The 24,230-nt window shown below is 39.2% G+C and overlaps 1 protein-coding gene and 1 long non-coding RNA gene across 2 annotated transcripts; one reads left to right on the top strand and one right to left on the bottom strand.

Moving 5' to 3' along the window:
* The first annotated feature begins 2,114 nt into the window (after nucleotides 1-2,114).
* Nucleotides 2,115-17,687, top strand: LOC144664173 (excitatory amino acid transporter 1-like). Its single transcript, XM_078525286.1, has 7 exons — nucleotides 2,115-2,177; nucleotides 4,308-4,621; nucleotides 5,431-5,664; nucleotides 6,060-6,120; nucleotides 8,906-9,063; nucleotides 16,032-16,166; nucleotides 17,327-17,687. Exons 1-7 carry the CDS (start codon nucleotides 2,115-2,117, stop codon nucleotides 17,529-17,531), a joined length of 1,170 nt encoding a protein of 389 aa, XP_078381412.1. The 3' UTR covers nucleotides 17,532-17,687.
* Nucleotides 10,308-15,214, bottom strand: LOC144663821 (uncharacterized). Its single transcript, XR_013572676.1, has 3 exons — nucleotides 14,588-15,214; nucleotides 11,859-11,909; nucleotides 10,308-10,894 (listed from the first exon to the last, which is right to left on the bottom strand). It is a non-coding gene; the product is annotated as an uncharacterized LOC144663821 (long non-coding RNA).
* Nucleotides 17,688-24,230: the final 6,543 nt, after the last annotated feature.

Genomic DNA, 24,230 nt, shown 5'->3' with positions numbered 1-24,230 from the left:
AAATAATTGAGCTAGTTTTGATTTTAAATTTAAGCCAGTCCCATTTTGCTCGCTTGTCTGACAGATCTCTTGCATCTTCCAGCCAATTGGGTAATTCTTTACTTATCATCTCAACATAATCAGGCCTGGCCAGCAGGGAAGTGTTTAGTTTCCAGAAACCTGGTCCCCGTTGACTATCTTTAATATCTTCTAGTTCTAATATTATGGACGAGTGGTCAGTTTTTATTGAAGCTTGAATATCAACATGCGTAACTAAGTCATTTAACTTGTCTGAAATTAACCAGTAGTCAAGTCTGCAAAAGATGAAAGGGTGGCTTTTGCTCCATGTGAAGCTACAAGTGTTCGGATTTTTAATACGCCATATATCATGAAGACTAAATTCATTTTGAATGTTTTCTATTGAATTGATCACATGTTGGCGTGGAATTAGTATTCCACCCTTTTTGTCTAAGGTTGGATTTAAAGGACAGTTGAAATCTCCGCCTATGATGATATTGTCATCACTGTCAGGATCCATTTCTCGCAATGTTGCCGACAGATTTTGATAAAATCGAACTGCCTCTGCATCTTTATTTGGACCATAAAGATTTACTAATAAATAATTTTTGTCTTTTATTCTCACCTTAAGTACTATCGACCTGCCATTAAACTTTAGAAACTCATGTTGAATTACAATGTCCAGACCGCTCTTAATTAATACAGCAACACCTCTGGCGTTCGAGCTCCCGTGGGAGAAAATGATTTCAGAGCCCCATTCTTTTTTCCATTTACACTCATCATTTTCTGTTGAATGCGTTTCTTGAAGAAAGACAAGATCTGCTTTTTGTTTTCTACACCAGGTGAAAATAGCCCTACGTTTTCGAAAGTTGCTGAGGCCCCTCACATTAAGAGATAGCAGTTTCAGACTATCGGGTTTGATCTTAGAATTTGCCATTTGTCATTTGCCTAGGAAATGTTTTTCCCCTGAGAGATGTCATTGTTAAAGTTTTCAAAAAATTAGCATGTCTGAGCAATTGATAAGTTCGCAATTGGCAAAATATGTGGACTTTTGCAGACACGAAACAAAAACAGTACAACAAACACACACACAAACATGAAAACGAAAGCGTACTCACCGCAGCTCTGCCTGCCAGGTATCCGGTACACTTTCGCCGAGATCTCTAGCCAATTTCGCCGATAGTTTAAGTTAAGCTAAGTTAACTAAAGGTTAAAGAAATTTTGAATAAATAATTGTCATCACGGTCTTGTAATAGAGTAATGTCTTGACAATGTCTTCTACACTTTCGGTAAATAGAATGACTTTAAGTTTCCTGCACTTTCTTCCTTGTACAAGATTTTGGCGGGAACACTCCAAGGTATAAATGCGAACTGTACTCCAGGCTTTGCTTTGATGTTTGGAAGAAAGTCTTTCCTCAACTTCGATCGTTCGTCGCGTACAGTTTTCGAGACATCTTCCGATATGAAAATTCCTGCTTCTTTATACTTGTTATCCTTTAACTTGCTTGCCGCTTGCTTGAGAAGAAATACCTTGTCGGTGTACCTGAGAAGGTACACATGTATCGGTCTTGGCTTCGGCGTGTCGTTCTCAGAAGGATTTCGTTTAATGCTGGTTCTGTGCGCCCTCATCACTTCAATTCTCCTTTCAAAATTCATGTGGTTTTGAAAGAGTTCAACCTCAATAAATTCTTCCATCGAGGTATAATCTTTCTCACTGCCTTCTTGAATGCCCCAGATGACCACGTTGTTTCTTTTGGAGCGGTTTTCTAGGTCGTCAATCTTCTCCTTCAGAACTTCAACCTCCGTCTTATCCGCTTTCAGCAGTAAATTAGACTTAGACTCCTGGATTTGCAGGTCTGTTTCCTGAAAGCTTTTTTTTCAAGTCTTCCACGTCCTTGTTAATTGTGCTTTGCGCCTTCTCCAGCTTGTCAAGCTTGTTTAACATTTCGGTCTTCGCTGTAATAAGCACGTCCATCTTTGCAAGAATGTCGTCCAGTTTGACAGAGTCGGCCGTCATTTCCAATTTTCGCGTTCTAGACCTTGTTTGTATACTCATAAATAGATTAATATCAAAAAAAGCTGCAACATCTGCGATTAATTGCGGAAAAATAACAAAAATGGCAGAGAGCTCGGAGGAAACGTCCTATCCACGTGGAGTCATGCGCACTCTTGAACAAGGCGTATACTTTCCAGAAAAGCTATTGCTTCGGATCTTCCCGTAAACCTTAAGAGGGCGTCCGTGTTACAACGGACAAGGCACTTTTCGGACCTTCACCGATTTCCCTGATTTTTTTCAGTGAAAGTCGACAATTATATCCCAGTAACAAATATCACATTTATTTGGATCAATTCGATATTTTATATTTTTTGCGAGGCGATTTTCAAAGTCACCTCAAAACCATGCAATTCGCCATTGGAGACTCCGTAAACTTGCTATAAATGACGGTCGCTGCCAAAACTTTATTACTCAATTCAACGAGCTGATTATTTTACATACCGTATTTACTCGAATAAGCGCCGCCCCCCCCCTTGAATAAGCGCCGCATTTGGGACAAAAAAGTTAATAAGCGCCGCCCTCGAATAGGCGACGCAGTCCCGATGCGGCGCTAATTCGAGAAATTCAGTATAACTTAAAATAGCACTACAAAGCAACTTTTAAATACCCTTGGAAAATCCTTTTCATCAAAAAGCGATGTTTTGCAGTTCAAAGTTTTTGTTTTACCGCCCGCCCATTATTTTTTATATCCAAAATTCTTAATACAATACGTAGTTCCGTTCCGTGAACTTTGTCGGGACAACAAACGCAACAACTCCGTAAGAGACGACTACTGACAATCAAAAGACCCTTCTTTTAGTTACTGTAGATGTTTCGTCTAAATAAGATTGTTTGTGGCGTCCAATTTTTAAATAAGCGCCGCCCTCAAATAAGCGCCGCCCTCGAATAAGCGCCGCACTTGAGGCGCGAAATATTTAATAAACGCCGCGGCGCTTATTCGAGTAAATACGGTATTGAAGTTTCATCTTCCCTCGATAGTGTAGAGGTTTTATAATTGAAATCTATTTAAGTTTCGTTAAGTTATGGTTTTTTTAATTTGACTCCCAACAAACTCCGGGATGTGCAAAACGCGACATGCCTGTAGTTGAAAGCCATTTTCTCGAATGTGGGACCTGATCTAGAATCGTGTCTATTGTAACTCAAAAGTACTAACACCATTATAGAAAAGTATGAAATAAAATTTGTGGGCACTCTTTACTGCGCGCCGTACAGAGCTCCACGAATTTCCTAAATAATCGCCATTTTGATCCAAAACAAACTTGTCGACAATATTTAAAGTTTCATTGTCGTATTTAAAATCTTTTTTGTGTTTGTTCTGACCGTTACCACTAAATACAATGATGTTTGATTTTTTGGTATTTACTTTTAGCTTCCATTCTTGAGCGTGCTTATGAATAACGTCGAGTGATTGTTGCAATCCTTCTGGTGAATCGCTTAATACTAATAGATCATCTGCGTACATTAGGCAATTAAGTAATTGATTGTTTAATACTACCCCTTTGCATTTGTTGACTCTAAAATAATCTGGTAAATCATTCATAAACAAAGAAAGCAGAACTAGACTTAATCCATCACCTTGCCTTATGCCTTTATTGCATGAAAACAGATCCGTTGTTGTGTTTTTATTTATGCGAACACAACTCTTAATTGAAGAATACATGGACTTGATGACATTTAGGAATTTGCCTTTGATACCGTAACGTTGCAAAGTGAGTCAGTCAGTCAGTCATTCAGTCAGTCAATCAGTCCTGAGTTAGGACAGTACCTTTGCTATTCAGTCCGTCAGTCACAGACTATCAATCAAGTAATCAGCTATTTTGCAGTCATCTATCAAGCAGATGGCCAGTCTCGAGCAGTTGGCGACACGTCAATCTTCAAACCCACATACCGATATTAATTATACGATTTTTGTCGGCAGAAAAACACAAAGTGCAAGTCAATTCCCGCGAAGATCGAGTCTTAAAAGGAGGCAGGCGTGGCCGAGTGGTTTAGGGCGCTGGTGTTGTAATCCGGAGGTCACCGGTTCGAGGCCTGCCCTTGCCACTAGCTGGATTTGTTTCTCGGTTGTCCCGAGTTCAAATCCTCGACCACGCTTTGTATATAGCCAACTGGTCTGCCTCCTGCCAGTTGGGATTTTTAACCTTGTTATGTTCATTTATAAATTATTTGTTTCCTCTGTTTCAGTGGCATGCCTGTAAACTAGCTATCTCGTTGAGATATGAAGCTAAGTGCATGACCACTATAAACACACTAGTATATATATATATATTTTTTTTACAACAAAACAGTCAACGTAAGTGCACTTCACCCAAACGGCACTACAAAAGTCCACAACAATGGCACCCACGACTACGTCACCGTTACCAAGGAGATCTACCCAGGCTCTGACACCATCCCAGACGGGCAGTACATCGCCGCTGAGGGAGGAATGAACGTGCTAGGCTTGGTAGTGTTCTCAATTGTGTTCGGCATTGTTCTCGGCAGGATGGGTGACAAGGGATTACCTCTCAAAGCTTTCTTTGAGACTCTGAACGAGGTGGTGATGAAGATGGTGACCTTGGTCATGTGGTATGTGATAAATTAAAACGCCGTAACAGACCGCCCGTTTAGACAAATACAACTTAGTTATCAGACTTACACACGGTCTTCATTTATTTTTTGATTTTCGGTCGAGGAAATACTGATTCGAAATCCGGCTAAACACGCCGAGAGGCATAGTTTATATCTAAACTTTATAGTTGAAGGTATTACGATGAACTTTAAACACATTCAAACGGGTTTGGATTTTAATGCATTTGTGACCTTAACGGAGCTAATATGATGACTAAATAGCTTCGCTCATTCACAAGATGAGCCTAGATCACCAAGATGAAGATATTAAGTGAATCATTCAAAGGAGAGCAAAATGTAATTTGTTTTTAACGATTTATCCAAGAAACATGGGCAAAGTTTGAAACGTCTGCCAGACGTTTTCAGTTTTTGATTGAAATCTCATGCCTGTTAAAATCATGATAATACCTCTTTTGTTACTTTAGTGGACTGTTGTAGTCATTTTTAACAAAGCTAGACGAAGTAATGCTCACGATACTGCCCCTTTAATAAAGAACACGACAGGACATGCAGCTATATTAAAATTTCGTTTCAGTCTCTTGCAATGAGATTTTTAATGCCCCTCTGTTGACTTCATTTACTTTTAGTTAATTAACAGATGAGATTTTGTGACGAGATTATACACAGTAAAGATTTGTGTGGCTTTTTCTTCACAAGGCCACTGGTGACACTTTATTTTAAAAGCGTTCAGAAATAAAACATTAACTCCCCCTTTGACCTTTAAATACCTCTTTGTGCTATAATGATTTCAAGCAATCTTTCCCCAGGTACTCCCCCATAGGAATCTGTAGCATGATTGCTGCCAAGTTGGCCGCCATGGCTGACATACTGGACGCGCTGAGGCTGCTGGGAATGTTTATGGTGACAGTCATTGTGGGTCTACTGATTCATGTTCTGGTTGTGCTTCCGATTATTTTTGTCGCTATTACCCGCAAAAACCCGTACAAATTCATGCGGGGCCTGCGCGAGGCGATGGTGACTGCTTTCGGTACAGACTCAAGGTAAGTGAATAGTAAGTGAATAGCTCGTGGGCTCGACATCAAGTGACCATGGCAATCCTGATATTAATTGGCTTGACTATTTGATTGATCAAAGATTGACTGACTTCTCGAGCTAGCGATTGACTTATTGCTGATTTAGTGAATGACTGATCGATTGTCTTATCTCCATATTGACTGGCAGACGGTTGGTCGGACGGAAGAACGAACAGAATCAATGTCTGACTCATTGGCTGAGAGAATTGCAGACGGACATTCAGGCTGACTGATGATTGACTGACTAGCCGGCTGACTGACAGACAGACAGACAGACAGACAGACAGACCGGTTAAACAAGTGGTAAATTGACTGATTAACATTCTGACTATCTGACTTCCTGCTCATTTCGTGTCCTACAGCTCTGCTACGTTACCAACCACCATGCGTTGCGTTGAAGAAATCAAAAGCCCTCTGGGCTTAGTGTCTCGTGTCACTTTCTAGAGTTTATTTAAAAAAGAGATCGCTTTTCACGTCTATTTATTGCTTGTAAAGTTGATCAGTTATATAACTCCAATAACAGCAGAAAAAGATGACAGACATTGCACTGTATTGCACTTTGGTTCACTAAGCATACATTCTACTGTATACTTATACTATGACTTCCATGTGCTTTCTTCACGCTATATGAGATATCGCTTTGGGTGTTTATTCGTGAACGCTTAGCCTGTTAAGTGATAATGACATGCGAGTGGTGATGATTTTGTTAATTCTTATAACCTCTTCTCCTGATTTAGTATTGATATTGTGAGGAGAAATTTGGTTTTGGTCACTCTTGAGCCGGTCTTAATGTTTTTGTAACGCCAAAGCTTCAACGCAGTGGCTGAAGAACGTGTAAATTACAGTCATTTTCTTCGCTATTTAAATCTACTGAATGAAATATTCTGCTAGGTTCTGCTTAATAGAAAACATTCGATCTTGCTTGACATGTCGGATTCCGCGCGAACGTACGCAATAAACTATGTAGTAGTGTTTAACTCGCACAAATCTCACTTTTAAAGAGAGACTTTAACTTCTACACAGAGCTTACTATGCTGTACCATAACTGGTCATAACTTTAAAATGGTTGGGTATTCAATCGACTAACGATTCAAACGATTCAAACCTTTTGTTCAAACGACATGTGTTATGTGTGCAAGATTAACTTTGACATTCAATCCCGACCAACTAATTACTTAGATTACAATCCCTCTTTAACCCCGATACAATCTGTTGCCGCGGCTAAATTTAAAAAAAGTTGTCTACACAAAGATAAAAACAATGCTTACCGATCGAACAACTGATATTTACATCGTCCTCTCTTTCAGCAACATTTTTACCATATCTGCTATATTCCACGACTGTAATCTCCATAAATACAGTTGTTACAGTAAATATCCTGTTGAAACATCCACCATTTTCCTACGCTTGGTAAACAGAAATGATTTTCAACTACTTTCCAAAACTCTCAAGATAAAATAATAGATATCAAATGAAAGCACGCTATTCTTTAAATTGGCAACGTGAAGCTGTTATTCTGATACATCTCACAATTGCACAAATTAAAACTTTACAAGCGACCACAAGACAAGACACTCCAAAGAGATTTTAGAGCTTCATGTTAAAAACTGCTTTTCTCGCTCAATTTAAGTTGCGGTATACTAGCGTTATATGCACAACAACGACAACGAAAAATTTACAGGCAGGTCCATCTAATGACATCTTGTTGATTATTAGACACTTCTGCTTTTCAGATCCGTTCTAAAACTCATCAATATAATTTCTCTCTTTCGGTTAGTACATTGTATTATGCGTTTGTAATAACCTGGTGTATTTCATTCTTCTTCTACGCGTTTTCTGCTTGAGTTACAATTAATTTCATTGATTTTCAGTACAATCTTGTCGGCAAAGGTTAAAATGTTATTTTAAGAACGTAAAACTTGTCTGTATTTTTCTTGATAACTGCTGGCTGCAGCTCAAATATATCCAAAATTGAAAAGCGTACAGCTAATTTAAAGAAAAAAATGCGTCACATCTACGTGTATTCCTCTTAAGAGCTTCATTCATGCACTGAAAAGGCTGTTGAACATTGTCGTCTATAAAACTTGTGTCCATTGTAGCGTGGAATTCACAGCAGGATATATGAAGCTACATGTAGTGCCTCTTGACTCAGGTCAATCTTCGGGTCAAAAAAATAAAAAAGCAATGTATGTTTTGCGCTTTAGATTGACATTTCTGCTCTTCAATCCTAAGAAAACTCATCAAATATAATTTCCCTCTTTCGGTCATACATTGAGTTCTACCTTTACCTCAGAGCCGAGTGTAAACGAGGCTTTGCAAATCGAAAGTGTAAATGTTTCTCTCGATGAATCAGAACCGCCTGAAAAAAGAAAGGCAAAAAAGTACGACTCCAGACTGGCAGAGTTCTTTTATTGAAATGTGGGAAAAAGTATGGAACAGCACAACGCTAGATTTGAACAAACAAACGCCACAGTTGACATTTTTAAAGATTTGGCATCAAAATAATTGTCTTTATCTAATCGTTTATCTTCTGTTATTAAATTGTTGTTATTCATGCCACAAAGGTCACCCCTTTCAATACAAAGTTGTGCAAAAGTCACGTAGCAATCATAGTCTTTTTTAAAATGCTCGTTTTTTGTTCAACCTTTTTCAACGCAATTCTCCAACGAACTTTCAACATGCCAAATGCTCGTTCCACTACAGATCGTAGCGCACCGAACTTTAGGTTTTAAACTTTCGCTGCTCCTGAGTCAGGCGTCCTCTGTCCGGGTAGGGTTTCACTAGCCAGTTCGTTAGCGGAGAGGCACTGTTGCCAGCTAAAAGGGGCCTTATTTCTGTTCCATTTTTATTGCCTGTTAGACCACTTAAAATTTGCTCGTTTGCTGCAAGTTCAGAAAAAAACGTCATCTCTTTTTTATAGCGTGCCTGTATTTTTACATAATAAGCCCTTTACAATAAATACTCCTAACTTACTGTTTGATAAACCAGCGCTTTAGTTGCGACCTTTGTAAAGAAACAATTATTCTTTGATAACATTTGTTTTGTGATCGGATGCCGCCGGAATTTCATAACATGGCGGGAAAATTCCGCGGCCTCACAAAGCAAATGTTGACATGGCGGGAAAAATATTGACATGGCGGGAAAAATATTGACATGGCGGGAAAATATCCCCCTGTACAATTATCTCGTGTCGTCATGACGACACGAGACAAAAAACGGCATCGACCGCCGTATCAGCCGTTTCGTTTTGCCTCTGGGTGCCACCGTTAACATGGACGGAACAGCGTTATACGAAGGCGTCAGCGCCATTTGGATCGCGCAGCTAAACCGCATTCCACTTGCACCAGGACAGATTGTCACAACAGTGTAAGAACCATAATATATAGATTTAGGCAAGCCTAAAAGCGGAGCTCCCAGTTATTTCCCCTTAATAATTTTTTAGACTGTTTTTTATTCATGTTATTTTCTTTATATACGATACGTATCCCTTTTCACCATGAACAACAGCACCAAATAAGAGTTAAAAAATCGATCAATCAAAAATATCATTAGTAGTCTATGCATAACCTTGGTTCTAAAGATACACTCGCAACTCTCAAAGTTAAACAAGAACAAAGAAAGGGTTGCTCTAGAACATATCCATACCCCCATCATAACTGGTATGTTACAGCTGTACATAACACAACTGGAACGTTTTGCATGTAGCTTCCCCCCCCTCCCCCAAATGGGGGCCCTATACGATGGAATGGTGACAATGACAGTCTTATTATTGCCTAAGGGACCGGTCATTATTTATGTAGAGGGGGGAGGGGGAGGGAAAAAATATGTTGGAAAGATAAAAATTTCGGTAAGGCCCCCCCCCCCCTCCAGGCCATGTAAGTAGCAAGTGACCCCTGCTTCTTTATTATATTTACGTGATGACCCCCCCCCCCCCCCTTCACCTCATATCTCCCTTTATATGCCTTAAGTAATTATTAAATGCATGTTACATACAATCTTAATTGCACACTTGTTCTGGATACTCTTTCAGCAATAGGGCAAATTTTGGATGAGTTATGTGTATAGCAAAAATACCTCAATTATTAACTCCTTAACTTTGGAAGTGATAGTTTTTACAAATTATGCTCTCATGGTGAACACAAATGTAATACCGGTAACCATGCAAAATATAATTCTTTTCCAATGATTTTCCTTAAGTGTAAAATAACTACTTTCTTGTTGTTATATCATGTGTTATTACTTCTTGGGCTATTGCAGTGATAATCATTTTGTAAAAAGAAATAATTGCAGTCAAACCAGATATTAAAGCAGATAGGTCTGGATTCTTTATTTAACTAAAACTTGAGATAACAATGGAGTTTAGAGTGCAAACAGTATTTCTGTAAAATACAAATCACTAAAGTTGTACATAATAGTGGAGTTTAAACAAAAGAAAACAATAGAAATTATAGCATAAAATTGTACAATTTAGCGTCACTGTTTCACTTATAGTGTTTGCACTCTTCTATTTAACTGTTTTACCCAACTCAAACTGCTGATCCCCCTAAATCTTTATAAAATATTTTAGCCCCCCCCCTCTTGCCACTCTGAAATAGCCTTGACCCCCCCCCCTCTACATAAATAATGACTGGTCCCTAACACCAAAAATAACAGCTTCCTGCTAGCAAACTCAGTAAAAGGTAGTGGCAAGCAAAATATTGACATTCCAGATGTCATTCTGCCAAATAGGGTCCCCAAAACGATAACACCTTTTTCCTTTACGAGTCCCTTTGCCCTTAGCTTTATTACATGTAAACTTAGCAAAAATTCTGGAGAGGCATAAATACTGTTTGTTACATGTAGTTCTAAACTCAGGTATAGATTGCTTGGCAAAAATTTTACCATGCCATTTTACCATTTTACCAGGCATTAAGAGATTGATGAAATGTGTATCTCATTATCATAATTATTGTTCTTTGCAGTGTGGGCACTGGGAATTAAATGTTTAGGTAGCATGATGATTTTTTTATGTACATGATTGTACCTTATCTGGCTTTATTTCATCAACTTTAAAATTACACCTGTCCTTATAAATAAATTGTATTCTACAGACAGTACATTTGTACATGCAATGAAGAATAAAATATAATAATCTGATTGTTCATTTATCTCTTTCTGTGTCTGCAACTCTGTGGAAATTCTGCTACCCGTGTTAACCCTGAAAAAGGCAAAAAAGACATAAGATTTGTTGATGATCATTGGCATCAAATGAATGTTTATAATTTTAAATTAGCTTAAATTGTTCAGAACACTCTGCAGATGCATAAAAAAGAGATATATTTTTCCAATTTTTGCCTGGGCCAGGGACTGTGTTGGGGGATATGTTCAGAAACAAAAAAATCCTTTGACCTACTGAAGGCATAAATAGTGCTATCAAAAAGACCTGGCATATAACTAAGCTTTGGTGGGTGTTTTGGGGTCAATCACTGGCTAAAATTCATGATTTCCCTATTAAATGAGGTGTCTTAAGACTCTTACATGTATATTGCTCTCTGACAGGTGCTGTTGAAAGCACTGTGATTAATTCCACGAAAGCTTACATATTCTCCCCTTTCTTAGTGATGTAGCTAAGAAAACACTACGCTGGCTCATCAACAAGCCCAACTGTGAAATTTCAGCTGAGTTAAAATTCTATTTCTTTATTCGCCTAGTACCACAACAAGACAATTTATGTTAGGTTAGGGCTTAAGCTTACATGTAGATATTAAGATTAGCTGTTAACAAGCGGAATTTGAACAGGTCAATTTGCACTTCTCCCACAAAATAATTACAAGTATTTCAGTAATTTGTCGGGTCAGGTAGCAGATCTTGTTGGGTTTTTTTGCCCTCCTACCCCTCCCCCCATCCCCTCTTTTCTTGAACAATGAAAACATCACATTTTGTATGTATATTTACATGTGCGGTTACATGTAAATTGTGTATATTAAATTCCAAAATAGGAACCATGATTTTAAGGAAACATAAACTTACCAAGCAGTTAAAACACTTATCATTTTTCAAACCCCAAAATTTTACACTTAAAAAACAAGTTTCATGCTCTAATGTAGATTCACATAAACTAAACTCTGTCATAGAGCATTTAGAGAAACAAAGGTATAAACTGACACTAATGTAATGCTTACCTTCATCATCACAGACATTAACTGCACCCCTTGAATTCCTGTTTTCCCTCACTAAAAACAAAATGTACACAATATCAAAAACCCATAAAAGGTATGGAAATCCTAATATAGCAAGTTTTAGAAATGAAACAGATTTGCTTATATGAAATTAATGATAAACTCAAACTGCCTCTTACAACCTCCATAAATACCAGTCACTCAATTATCCTCGCAAACCTTGATGTACATTTGAATGTAAATGTATTTTAAATTTGCTTTAAATGATATTTTCCTCATTGCAGACAGGCACATTTTAAACTTTTTTTTTATTTCAGGATCGAAAACTAACCTGCTACTCTTGTAGAAAAAATAATTCAGGCAAAAATATCTGATTAGTCACTGCTTTAGGCTGGAAAACTTTGAAAGGATTAAAAAATTGTACCAGTCACAACCATCAAGATAGCAATGCTAATAGCCACAATTCCCCTCTGGTTGTCCGGGGCAAGTAGATTTTCCTGTCAAGCAATTAATTTTTCATGCCTGCTTGCATAATGGGTAAAGGCCCAGGCATATCATGATCATCTGACTACAAGTTAATTATACAGTCACAAGTTTGCTAATACATAGTGTCACATGCACTGTCCTAGGCCAACAAAATTTGAGAGCTGCTTGTTGACCACAGGGCAAACTCGAATTTTTTTCCAAGTCCTTATCCTATATTATAACTGATCAATTTGGTTGTTGTAACATAAAAAAGTTCATGATCTTACACATAACATATTAGTGCTTTTTTCTCTATTGTAATTTACAAGAATCCAGGCGTAGTCAATCGATAGAAATTGATATCTCAAATCTGTCGATACAATCGATATCTATTGATATGAATCACAAATTGATAATCGGTAATCGATAACAATAGAACTCACAGAAAAAAATATTATCGATTGTTATTGATTGAGAAAATCGATGAAAATCGATACTACCGAAACAGGTAGAGTGCAAATTCAAAAACATGCGTAACGGTTGTTTTCGGCGACAAACGGCAACGATCTGCGTCACGTGGCTTTGCTTGTCAAATGAAAAAGGTAAACGCACATGGTTACATTCCTTTGCGTTCTGACTTCGTTGTTTGTGCCAAAAACAACCATTACGAATGTTTTGGAATTTGCGCTATACCTGTTTCGGTAGTATGTGGTCCTCGGGCCGCCATCAGCAATAATCATGTCGATTATACTGCCTCTTAGGCTGTCATCGATTGGTTTTCCTGATATAAATGTCCTGCCTTTGCTGTTTACAGAGAACACCATCATCCAAAGCTTTATTAAATGTTGAATGAAACGTTCAGGAATGTGACTGTGTATGTTGTGGTTTAATTTTGTTTTTGGTTTAAAATTTTTCAAACCAGTTTGGTTTTTAGTTTTCATTGTCTCCTATTCATTATCATAATCTGAAACAAAGGGAAATAAAAATCAAACTGGTTTGAAAAATTTTAAACCAAAGATAAAATTAAACCACAACATGTACGTTCACCTTTTTTCATTTGACAAGCACAGCCACGTGACACAGATCGTTGCCGTTTGGCGCCAAAAACAACCGTTACGAATGTTTTTGAATTCGCGTTCTACCTGTTTTGGTAGTAGCAATCGACAGTAATCAATAACAATCACTTATACCAAGGAGCCCCTGGAGGTGTAAATGTATATTCATTTTAAGGTGATTCCCTAGTATTACATTGCGCATCCTTGCTTACTGCGCAGAATTTTACGCGTAATAAGCACGCGCAGATAAACAAAATGGTGGCTTTTTTCTATGCGGCTTGGCTCGCGCGAGAGAGAAATCATCATTTTCTCGTAAACGAGTTCGGTGACCTAGATCATTTTTTCTGTTAGTTGGAAAGTAGCGATCAAATTCTTTCTATAAAAAAAAAACAGATCAATTTCTATGGCAGAATAATACATTATCACCGAAAAGATGCACTTTCAGCAGTATTCGCAAAAAAAATATAAAGGAAATATAAGGAATTATATGGTAAATACAAGGTCTTCCTGCTCCTAAACGAATACGGTGACCCCCCTCCCAACTGGCAAAGTTTAGTTGGAAATCTATGAGCAGTTCTATTTCTAGGGAATTACCTTAAAGATATTAGATGGCGTTAGTATTAAGTAAAACAATACAAAGATTGATATTGATTGCTATGGATTGTTATCGATTATTGGTTTATCGATTGTCTATGCCTGGAAAAATATGAATAAAATTATCAATTTATTCCCAGAACGGCTGTTATCAGATTACATGTATAAATACAAAACTTTCACAAAACATTTTCACTCACTAAAATAAGGAAAACTAAGCAAAGTTCTGAGTAAAAAATAGTATAGGTCATTGAGAAAACTATATTTCGCTAAGGCTAAGCAATGTCCCCTATTGTGTCTGACTCGAACACATTCTTACAAATTTGCAAATACACTTGTAAATTTTGATCTTGTAGTGTAACCGGAAATTTGCTGCGTGCTGTCTTCCTCCTACTTCGGTGATTCAATTACAGGATAAACAAATTTATCGCAGTAGAAGCTGTCTGCTTTGAATACAACTCGTGTTTAAGACAAAACGAATTTCAATAAGGTTGTATGCCCTTGTTCTGACATACAGGTTACACGAACGAGTGCTATTAGATGGAAAGCTTGTTATCTAAATAACAAAAACTTTTCTAATCTGTTAAAAAAGGAACATCAATAATAAGCTTAGCTTACCTTGTTTTCGTAACGGGATTTTGTCTTTGATCGTCTTTGCTTTAAACTCAACAAGTAGCTTGGAAGATTTACGTCCATTTCGATCGCTCACAATCTGTTTTCTTTGGCTGCTATCCCGGGATAAACGAGGAATACATCCAGAAATAATTTATCGGTAATAAACTGTCGTGTGCTTTATAATCGCGGATCCCTCTCGGTGAACTCATTCGTACGCTTGGTAAATCGGCATGTTGTGAGTTTGTTTCCTGACTTTTAACTCTGAACCATATTCAAAATTCTGCTGTTATTAAACCTTGCCGTTTCACGAAAGTTTAGGTAGAAACCAGAATGGCCATAAGTTCAAATGATAGTTCAAATAAGCGTATCATGAAATTTTATTTAGCCGTGCGAACAGCAACCAGCGGACCTCCCCAATTTCACTTCCCGCTTCATGTAATTCCACACAGAAAAGTATTTGTGCCCGCGATTCAATGGTAAAATGTCACTTGATCAGCGGTCAACTTTAAAAAAACATTCAACCTCGATGTGTTCTACATCTGAGCCCGCGATATGATCATGTGATACTGGTCAGCGGAAACCTTGTTTTGACAGCTGTCAATTTGACATAACAAAGACGTCCAATCATGTCTATTAGTAATGATTTTTCCCGCCAAAAGACGCGGGTTGCCACCGGAGCCTAGCTCGTTCCCAGGTCTAATCCGTGCGTACGTACTATCGGTCGACGTACGCGACAACCAAAATTTCTCGGTTCGATAGGATACCATTTGCCTGCCTATGGGGCTCCGCACAAGGCGCCTTCGGCGCCTTTTGAGCTCCGCTATAAATAACGCTATCAGTTGTAAAGGAGGGTAGAACACACTCGGTTATGTCACGCTAGACAAGGTTAGGTCACGTTAGGCTCTTTACGCTAAAAGTTAGGACACACAAGGTTAGGTGGCACTGAGCTTGGCTAGCTAGGCTAGTGACGCTAGGCCAGGTCACGCAAAGTTATTAGCGAGTAGTCCAGCTACATTGACATTGTTGAAACACAGTTATTCGCTCACGACTCTAGGTGAAATAATACAATCATATACTGCATCTCCTTCCCCTCCCCGTTTGTCCAGTCAATCAATTGGTGGCAGGTAGAAGTGGGGGTTCTGCAAAAGTATATGCAACAGCATTGCGAAGGGAGGGCTATAATTGTAATAGTTACTATATATGTTTGTTCTAGGTTTTTGTGGTTTTGACTGAGATTGTAAGCCACATATTCCGGGAAGGAAAAAGAAAGTATGTTTTCTTTAAGGGGACAGGAGAGCAATTTGTATTCCCTGGATATACTTCGGAGAAGCAGGGGAACGTGGGCGACTCGAGAAAATGTTGACTTTCCCTGATCAACAGACTATTTATTTCCTGATCATTGAGCATACATATCCACATTTTTTTTCTAATTGTTTTTTCCCGCCAGTTTGACGGCCACTGCAGCAGCTATCGGCGCGGCTGGCATTCCATCAGCAGGCCTGGTTACCATGATTATTGTTCTCCAAGCCGTGAATCTTCCTACTGAAGACATTGGTCTTATACTTGCTATTGACTGGTTCTTGTAAGTTTTAACTAATTACTATTGCAGCTTTTGTAATGCGAACTTTTAACTGGTGATCACTCGTAGTTATGGACATTATAACCGCAAATGCGGCGTTTTTCGATTGAAAATCGTGAAACAAAAACCAAAGTAATCACTCTGGCCAACCTCGTCCCCAGGGTCTTCTCGGCGAAGACTTTTTCAAAATGGCGGTCATCTTGAAAGGGGAGTAGACCCTGGGGGCGAGGTTGTACTCTGGCTAGTTACATGAGCCCGCACAATCCAGTGAACCAATCATAACTCGAAGAAAGCACGGCCCTAAGCGCGGAAAAACGTGTGCGACCGGGTCACGATTTGCTACTTCTGGTTGGTTTACGAGAGTGGCGAAGCTGCGAGGAAAATGATGAGAAAAAAATTCCCTTGCGGCTTCGCCGTCGCGTACGTCGCTCCGTGGCCGGAACAAAGCACTCAAGCCAGTTTAATACACAAACAATTAATTATAGTCTTGAAATAATAAATAAGTTAAAAACGCCAACCTCTCGATCTATCGCACGGTTTTGCTTTATCCAGAAAGCCTGAACACGATTTTTTGAAGAAATAACAACCTTCATCTTATTTTCCCAGTAAAAGATCCTTTGCCATCTAAATTTTGGGACTTCAAACAAGTTTTATTGGCATTTGCGTAATCATATTAGATTGAAAAGTGGGTACAACATAACTGTATAACAAATCAATCTATTGCGCCCTGTCGCTGATCTTTTGCTGCGAAAACTGTGGGAATATGATTGGTATAACAGAACGTTTGTTATCAAGGGATAGTTTTCTGTCACGCCGGAGGGCAATAGTATCAAAGCTATTTAAATAAGAAAGGTGGTCTAAAGGCCGATTACACGCTACAAGTCACTCGTGCACGGTACGATTTTGTCGCATGCAAGATGCTTACGACACGAATTGTGTCGTGTAAATCAAACCTACAACTCGCTTACGCCTGTCGTAGCCGTGTCGTAAGCTTGTCGCATGCGACAATCATACCGTTGAAATCGGTCATTCCCATTTTGGTCAGCTATGGATCGTTCGATTGGTCTTTCATATCGCTTTTCGACTGGTGTAATATTATAGCCGTTATCTTTGTAGGGATCGTTTTAATTGGCCAACATGTTACTGTACTTCTATTTCCTTAGGGATCGTTTCCGCACATGTGTAAACGTCATGGGCGACGCTCTTGGCGCGGGAATTGTCGACCACTTGTCACGTGACGACATCAAGTTTTCGGAGCTGGATACAAACGAGGACACACCGCTGAAACATAACGGCGGCGCACTTGATGAAGAAGACGAAGAAGAAGAGGAAGAAGACGACGACCCTTTGAAAATGACCAGCGTGTAGAAAAAAAGTAGTAAAGGCACGCTCGTTCGAACGTTTCATCAAAATAGCTGGAGCGTTAATCATTTTATTATATGTAAATATGGCTTTTTGAAAATAGCTTATTGAGGACATAGATGTTACGTTTTGCAATCGTAGAAAAATGTCAAGGCACGCTCGTTCAAACGTTTCATCAAAATAGCTGGAGCGTTAACCATTTTATTATATGTAAATATGGCTTTTTGAAAATAGCTTATTGAGGACAAAGATGTTACGTTTTGCAATCGTAGCTTCAATGAAAGTATGCTCGTTAATTTTCTTGTTTAAGGTATCATGTAAACATGCATGCGGTAGATTATTTTAGTCTTGGACAAAATTATGGTTAGTAGAAGCATAAAAATACCTGTAATAAAAAAATAATAAAGCTGTGACCTAGTGGGTAAACAATATTGATATGTTAATCGAAGTAACACGCAATGAAATTAAAAAAACTGTGTAGAATCACATTTTAAAAATGACAAACATCGATGGACGGTGCACTTTCTTTTCTGGATTAAATGTATTGCATTTCAATGTTTTTTTTGTTACATACCTTTTAGTGTCGATTACGTACATTGGTTGCAATTGATGGGATACACAACCGCTTCCCATTTTTAAGAAGGTTAAAAATATAACACAAACAGCGGTGATAAACATTATGAAAAATCGCATTTTTATAAACTTGACGTTTCGTATGCTAAGCTACATACATTTTCAAAAGTATGACCGTTAAAATTTTGGCAACTATTTATATATTGTTATGAAAGGGGTCTGGAACCGAGACTGAGACAATTGATCTACAGCAGTAACCCACTGCAAGATTAAAGAGACCTTATACATTCATGAACTACAACCTTCTTTAAATGCCAATGTCGGCAGTGAGAGGTTGTTACTTTATTAACCAAAATGTAAATATTAAGTTACTGCTGTAGATCAATTGTCTCAGTCTCGGTTCCAGACCCCTTTCATAACAATATATAAATAGTTGCCAAAATTTTAACGGTCATACTTTTGAAAATGTATGTAGCTTAGCATACGAAACGTCAAGTTTATAAAAAATGCGATTTTTCATAATGTTTATCACCGCTGTTTGTGTTATATTTTTTATCAAGTTACGATGGCCTAAAACCAAGAGTCTTTAAGAAGGTTATTTTTACTATTTGCCCATTTTCCAGGTCATCTCACATTCGTTTTGTTTAACATTTAACTACAGAACAGTCTTTTTGCCCAGTCTTCAACTTGATATTTTAAAGCATTTCCCATCAAAACTTAAGTCAGTCTAGAAGACATGCATACGCAAATTGCGGAAAGTTGAATTCATTTCATCATACCTTATTCTTACTAAATTTCGCGAATTTTCAACAACTCATAATTATAAATAATCGCGAAACTTCGAAGAAAACATGGCGTGAAAATTTTTTCAACGATTTTATGGGATTACTCAAGTGAAACGTTTGGAAAAGGGATGCATTATATCTACTGCAGGTATGTGTAAGGTTTACTTTCTGTTAAAACATGGTATATAAAAGGGTACGGTTTAAAAAACTTCGTTGGGTTCCTCCACCAACTCGTCCCCAGGGTTTTCTCCGTTTTCAAAATGGCGGCTGGTCATGACGAGCCGCCTCGACCGCGGTCAAACGACAGAAATATGCAAAAAATAAGAAAAGTACTGCAAAGATAAGGTTTTAATTTTCACAGTTCAGAGTTCGATACATTACCAGTATTCTGATGGTTTGTTAAATTTTTTGAAGCTTTACTTAAAAAAGTTCTACGTGTTGAAAATAGCGATATGCGGACTTGTCGGCGCCATTTGTCAAAGCACTTTGGTTCGGATGCGGAACATTTAAAAAGTAAAAACAATAGTTTACCTGAGGAAATGGGATTATGCTTACACTCAGCAACTATTTTTATCTATCCTTGCTCATACTAACACTTCAATACGAACAAAAAACGCCGAAATAGAAAGAAAAGCTGCCTGAGACGTTTGGCCGCGGTGAACGAGCCGCCAGTTTGAAAACTCGTCGTCGAGAGACCGTGGGGACGAGGTTGGTCCCTCCACCGCCCCTCCCTACGGGGCCTTAGGCCACCACGCCTCCCTTCTCGTTCCACCTAATTTTCTCTGGAAATAAAGTAAGCAAGACTAATACCATGGCAGAGCACAAACTGAAAGCCAAAATGCAATCGCGGACAGCTGGTTTGACATGGTTGAGTCTTGTCAGCACCCGGGCATAAGCACGTGTATCAGCTACAGATTTGAACAAGTCGCAAGAAGGCTAGCCTCCCACGCAGTCGTTCTTAGGGGCGATCGTGTTTCACTCCTCCCCACGAACCACGATCGCCATTAAGACCCGGGGGGGGGGGGTACTCCCATATGTGGCCTATATAGGTATGTGCCGCCCGATAGGGTATGGTTTTTGAGGTTCTCGGTCCTTAAATAGGGTATCATTTTTGCTCCTTTTGGTTATGTGTTCCCGGTGTGATCCTTAAATAGGGTACCTAAATTCTATTAGCTAAAATAAACACCCAGCTAAACGAAAAAAAAGGTTTCTTAAAACTGATTTTTCTGTTCAGGTATTAGTAAAGCGATTTTATAAAGATTTGTGTCTTGCCGTGCACGGTTAGCCGTTATATTTCATGAGGGGACGCAAGTGGCGTCAACTGTAAGTTCCTGATTTCTTAAGAGGATTAGTTCGCGGTTACCGAAAGTGTTATAATCTGTCAGCAGCATTTGAGTTATCTTCTCATCAGTTGTGTTATATTACATGGATCAATTTCCATTCTGGCGGCAGAATAAATTATAATGTTCGCGGCGAATTCTGCTTTGGCGGCAATTGGGGAAAGACAGAAGAAGCTCATCTAGCAAGAATGATTTCTAGATACTTTGATGTCGCGTAAACGTTTCGACCTTTTAAGATTTAAGTTGTTTTCGCCTTATGCAAGATGATCATTTCTATGTTCTGTCGATCGATCATTCATGTGGATTTACAAAGTGAAAATTACGGTGAGTTTGCAGCAGCGAGTTGCGGTGACGCTGGCGCCTTCCACGCAGAAAGTCGTTCAAAATCCTAAATATCTTACGACATATTGCAAATGGTTCGGTTGCACGTAGTTCAGTTTTTCAGTCATACACAAGAAACGCTTTAAATATAATCATGGCCCGGGATATCACGTCATGGATCATTAATAAGGAGGTCGCCAGGTAAGTCAATCCATTAAACATTACTATTTTTAGGTCATGGTCAGTAAATTGAAGATTCCATCTTGTTGTAACATTTGGTCAGACTCTTGTTACAAAAACGGGCTCATTTTATTTGCGATGCATTATGTTTCGCTACATTCATTTTCTATTCGTTCTCTAAAATATACAGCCGTATCGTCGAAGTAAAGATTAATTTTAAAACTGACCAGTACAAGAGTATTAGCAATGTAACCTGCAATTCTAATTCTGCTCAATTCTATTTTCTCCATCGGAGCTGACGGGCGGCGCGCCTCATACAGTCCGATGTAACCTGCAATTCTAATTCTGCTCAATTATATTTTCTCCATCGGAGCTGGCGGGCGGCGCGCCTTATACAGTCCGATGTAACCTGCAATTCTAATTCTGCTCAATTCTATTTTCTCCATCGGAGCTGGCGGGCGGCGCGCCTCATACAGTCCGATGTAACCTGCAATTCTAATACTGCACCACTTTAAAATATTTTCTCCATCGGAGCTGGCGGGCGGCGCGCCTCATACAGTCCGATGTAACCTGCAATTCTAATACTGCACCACTTTAAAATATTTTCTCCATCGGAGCTGGCGGGCGGCGCGCCTCATACAGTCCGATGTAACCTGCAATTCTAATTCTGCTCAATTTTATTTTCTCCATCGGAGCTGGCGGGCGGCGCGCCTCATACAGTCCGATGTAACCTGCAATTCTAATTCTGCTCAATTCTATTTTCTCCATCGGAGCTGGCGGGCGGCGCGCCTCATACAGTCCGATGTAACCTGCAATTCTAATTCTGCTCAATTCTATTTTCTCCATCGGAGCTGACGGGCGGCGCGCCTCATACAGTCCGATGTAACCTGCAATTCTAATTCTGCTCAATTCTATTTTCTCCATCGGAGCTGGCGGGCGGCGCGCCTCATACAGTCCGATGTAACCTGCAATTCTAATTCTGCTCAATTCTATTTTCTCCATCGGAGCTGGCGGGCGGCGCGCCTCATACAGTCCGATGTAACCTGCAATTCTAATTCTGCTCAATTCTATTTTCTCCATCGGAGCTGGCGGGCGGCGCGCCTCATACAGTCCGATGTAACCTGCAATTCTAATTCTGCTCAATTCTATTTTCTCCATCGGAGCTGGCGGGCGGCGCGCCTCATACAGTCCGATGTAACCTGCAATTCTAATTCTGCTCAATTCTATTTTCTCCATCGAAGCTAGCGGGCGGCGCGCCTCATACAGTCCGATGTAATCTGCAATTCTAATTCTGCTCAATTCTATTTTCTCCATCGGAGCTGGCGGGCGGCGCGCCTCATACAGTCCGATGTAACCTGCAATTCTAATTCTGCTCAATTCTATTTTCTCCATCGGAGCTGGCGGGCGGCGCGCCTCATACAGTCCGATGTAACCTGCAATTCTAATACTGCACCACTTTAAAATATTTTCTCCATCGGAGCTGGCGGGCGGCGCGCCTCATACAGTCCGATGTAACCTGTAATTCTAATACTGCACTGCCTTTTAATATTTTCTTCATCGGAGCTGGCGGGCGGCACGCCTCATACAGTCCGATGTAACCTGCAATTCTAATACTTCTACGCTTTAAAATTGTTTTAATGTTCTTTCCTTCAACTGGTGGGTCATATAGTTTAGACCGCAACACGGAGATACTTATCATCGAGCCACAATATATACTTTTAAGTCTGTTCTCCCAATGGAATATATAATCAAGAGTAACTAATCATTAGCTGGCAACCTTTTTTTTTTGTCTGTTAGGTGGTGCAGCCATGTCATGGAACAACTGCAAAAAATAATTTTATGTGCATGTTTCTATTGAAGACGGCTGCACACATATGCTTGCCGCAACACTTGTACATTGTACAAAATGCTGAAAATGGAAACAGTGCGGCGTTATTTAGCATTGTTTTCCATTGGATGCGTTTTTCTTCTGAAGGCTTTGCTTCGATACAGCTTTAAGATTCAGTTTCGTAATTTTACGGGCCTGTTACCAGTACGAGTCAGGTACGCAAAAGGCCGCTACTCTCGCAGTTCAAGAATTAAACTGCTTTGGCCTTTAAAAAAAACATAGGAAAATTCCTTTCTATTATTGTCGGCCGCTCATTATGCAGCTAATTCAGTTTGGTAAGTTACTTGCGGCTATAATATGCGCTCGTCAGTTCGAAAATTCTATAGTTTTTTGATAGGCTCGAACAGGAAAATCGAATAACATGTACTGATACAGCAGTCCGGCTGTATTTTATTAAAAAACTCCCCGGTATTATAAAATGTGCTGTGCATTTTCGTTGTTAGTTTAAAAATTTGTTTATTTTCACGCTTTCTTCAATAATCATCTTTAAAACTTGTTCCTTGTTCTCCGATTTTGCCGAGGTACATCGACAACATTTTAAAAACTCGTGAATCACAGCGCGCTGTTATCACAACATCACAACATTATTAGTCGACGGTATTATGATCGTCTTTTTCTGGTCTTCATTAGATTAAATAATGTTTTGACAGCGAAACAGATTATGACACCTTTCGCGGCTCAAGCGAAGGAACCTGGTGTGAGGTATGTTAGGAATGCTAGGATAATATCCTAGCATTCCTCTGAAGTACTTACAGTTGACACCGCCTGCGTCCCCTCATGGGTCGTCACGGAACGCTTCTCCCCTTGAATAGGGTGTCATTTTTCGGTTTTGGGCCTTAAAAAGGGTATTAATTTTCGCTTTCTTTATCCTTAAATAGGGTCAGGGTTTAAGAACCTTGGCGGCACACTCCTATCCAAAATTTATGGGAGTACCCCCCCCCCCCCCCGGGCCATAAGAACGACTGCGTGGGAGGCTACAAGAAGGCCAGTTATCTACTTAACTGACACATGAGCATTTTTTTTTAAAAAAGCCAAAAAATAGTCACTCAAATAATATTTAAGGATGATTATTTGAAAGCAAACAAACATCACTTATGTAAACACGAAATCTACCTCAACGATGATCAAGATTTTGATGTGTCATCAAACTCCTCCGCGATAGCTTTGACGTGAACAAACAGCGGATTTTGTGAAGAGGGTCACGTTTTGCTGGGGAGAGAACACGAATTTGGATGGCTCAACACGTTGTAAATGCAAGCGCTTGTTCTCAGATTGCTGAAAAATAGAGGAAATAGGGTCAAATAGGTGCCATGCCACTTTGCCTTAATTTTCCCTCTCTTTCGTGCGTGAAATAAGAGAAAATTAATTTCACATGCTGTGATCACCCAACCAAAAAATCTTTTGACGTTTAAGGAAAATTATGTAAACTTTCATAAGCTACTGTCTTACAGCACGATTTCCGTAAAGTTTGTCATCATTCCGGTGTATCAAAAGCCTCTTGACACATTCAAGAGATTTTAATTTTATTTTGCCGATAGCCCGTTTTTGATCGAATCTTCAGTGGTGTTGGGTGCGTCACCATAGACATCACATGTACAAATCAACATATCATCTTGCA

This window comes from Oculina patagonica, chromosome 8 (assembly GCF_052425735.1).
Source record: "Oculina patagonica isolate OP01 chromosome 8, crgOcupat, whole genome shotgun sequence".
NCBI classification, from domain to species: Eukaryota; Metazoa; Cnidaria; class Anthozoa; order Scleractinia; family Oculinidae; genus Oculina; species Oculina patagonica.
This window is presented reverse-complemented; position numbering and strand designations above follow the sequence as displayed.

Bases quoted from the DNA above. Each gene is read 5' to 3' on its own strand.
- LOC144664173 (XM_078525286.1), top strand. From the start codon at position 2,115: ATGGCAGAGAGCTCGGAGGAAACGTCCTATCCACGTGGAGTCATGCGC. The intron at 5,665-6,059 runs GTAAGTGAATAG...CGTGTCCTACAG, and splicing joins GCTTTCGGTACAGACTCAAG to CTCTGCTACGTTACCAACCA. The intron at 9,064-16,031 runs GTAAGAACCATA...TTTTCCCGCCAG, and splicing joins GGACAGATTGTCACAACAGT to TTTGACGGCCACTGCAGCAG.